We start from the raw sequence: 1,541 nt of genomic DNA, 5'->3' as shown, positions 1-1,541 counted from the left end.
CCGGCCACTGCTCGTCCCACCTGCCCAGGTCGGTTCCGACCCGCTGCCTGGGCACCGGGCCTGGGCACCGTGCCACCCGATGGGCAGGGTGCAGGTGCCAGGTGCATCCCAGCACTGCTTGCACCCCATTGCAGTGGGTTTCCCCTGACTGTTGCCGGCAGCGAGCCCAGCCTCACCCTCTCATTGGCAGTTTTGTTCAGATAGTAATCCCGGGATGGGAGGAAAAGCCCCGACTGGTCCACCTGGGGGGAGAGAGGGGCAGCATGGGCAGCCCTGTGCCCCCCCTCCACTGTCTGCCACCTCTCGGTGCCCAGGTGCCAACCTGGATGATGTTGCTGTTGGAGCTCTTGGAGTCTGCACCCACGTACACTGTGAAGAAGGGGGTTGCCCGGTACGTGCCTGACACCATCTTGAGTACGTCCATGAAGCTGGTCTGATTCCAGGAGCCGGTGACGTTCCACCCCCCGATCTGGTGGCAGATGGACCCGGCACCTCAAAGAGGGATGGGATCCATCCCCGAGGGCTGCTCTGTCTCCAGTTATGTGAAAAGCCGAGCAGGAGACGTGCTGGGCTGAGCCCCGGCAGCTCAGCTCACGTGAGGATGGCTGCCTACCTTGTCGATGAGCTCCATGAGGGGCTGGGAGCCCAGCTCCTCTATCCGCTGCTCCTTGAGGCAGGACAGGTAGTACCGCTGCGTCTTCCTCTCTGCCTCGCTGCTGGAGTTGAAGGTGGCGTTCTCTGTGGGAGGCTGCGGGTCAGCCCTGGGGACACCAGGGCTCTGCTCGCCTGTGCCCAGAGGTCAGCCCCTCGGTGGCTGCGAATCCCCCAGTGCACACCTAGGAGATGCTTCATGATGGCCTGGTTCTGGTCCCAGATGCTGTTGAAGGTGCTCCACTTGGAGCGCCCGTTGGGCAGCGGGTTCCTCTTGATCCAGCCCCCACACGAGTACTGGTAGAAGTCCTGGCACGGATCTGTCTCCACATCCAGGGCCTCCAGGATCTTGCTGGCCACCCGGATGCAGGCATCCGTCAGGCACGTGCTGTGAGAGGGATCTGGCAGGGAAGGCATGCCTGGGGCTGTGTGTGTGTGCTGGGGAAACTGAGGCACAGGGCAGGGCCAAGCCCTGCCTGCATCCAGGGCGGGCAGAGCACCTGGGCAGACCAGGAACCCCATCTCTCCCTCAGGCGTGGGGACACCAGGGCCATGGGGCCCCTCTGTACCTCTGCTGTACTGGATGGCCAGGGCAACGACGGCGATGCCGAGCAGCAGGGCCAGGGAGAGGGCGACGGCGCAGAGCACCAGCTCCAGCTGGGTGCGCGATGCCAGGCGGCTCAGCAGCGGCCCCGGCCCCTTCCGAAACCCCACCTGGGCAGGAGCAGAACCTGCCATCGCACCGTGGGGGGACCGAACCTCGCTGCTCCCCCTTCCCTCCTCCACTGCTCTCCAGTGCCTGGTTCGGTAGGCACCGAGTCATCCCTCTGCGGGTTCCCAGGGCACCAGCTCCGGTGAGCCGGCAGTGAGTCCTGGCAGCACCCCCAGCC

The 1,541-nt window shown here is 65.2% G+C and overlaps 1 protein-coding gene across 1 annotated transcript in view; it reads right to left on the bottom strand.

Annotated features, from left to right (window-relative positions):
• ECE2 (endothelin converting enzyme 2) overlaps positions 1 to 1,389 on the bottom strand; it is a gene marked incomplete at its 3' end in the record, with an annotated part of 4,528 nt that extends 3,139 nt beyond the window's left edge. The window contains exons 1-5 of the mRNA XM_010134014.1: positions 1,221 to 1,389; positions 837 to 1,052; positions 614 to 738; positions 323 to 469; positions 177 to 242 (exon numbers count right to left, since the gene is read on the bottom strand). Of these exons, the coding sequence (XP_010132316.1) occupies positions 177 to 242; positions 323 to 469; positions 614 to 738; positions 837 to 1,052; positions 1,221 to 1,389 (723 nt within the window). The remainder of the gene's footprint in view (positions 1 to 176; positions 243 to 322; positions 470 to 613; positions 739 to 836; positions 1,053 to 1,220) is intronic.
• Between the last annotated feature and the right edge of the window lie 152 nt (positions 1,390 to 1,541).

This window comes from Buceros rhinoceros, unplaced genomic scaffold (assembly GCF_000710305.1).
Source record: "Buceros rhinoceros silvestris isolate BGI_N320 unplaced genomic scaffold, ASM71030v1 scaffold22820, whole genome shotgun sequence".
Lineage (NCBI taxonomy): Eukaryota > Metazoa > Chordata > Aves > Bucerotiformes > Bucerotidae > Buceros > Buceros rhinoceros.
This window is presented reverse-complemented; position numbering and strand designations above follow the sequence as displayed.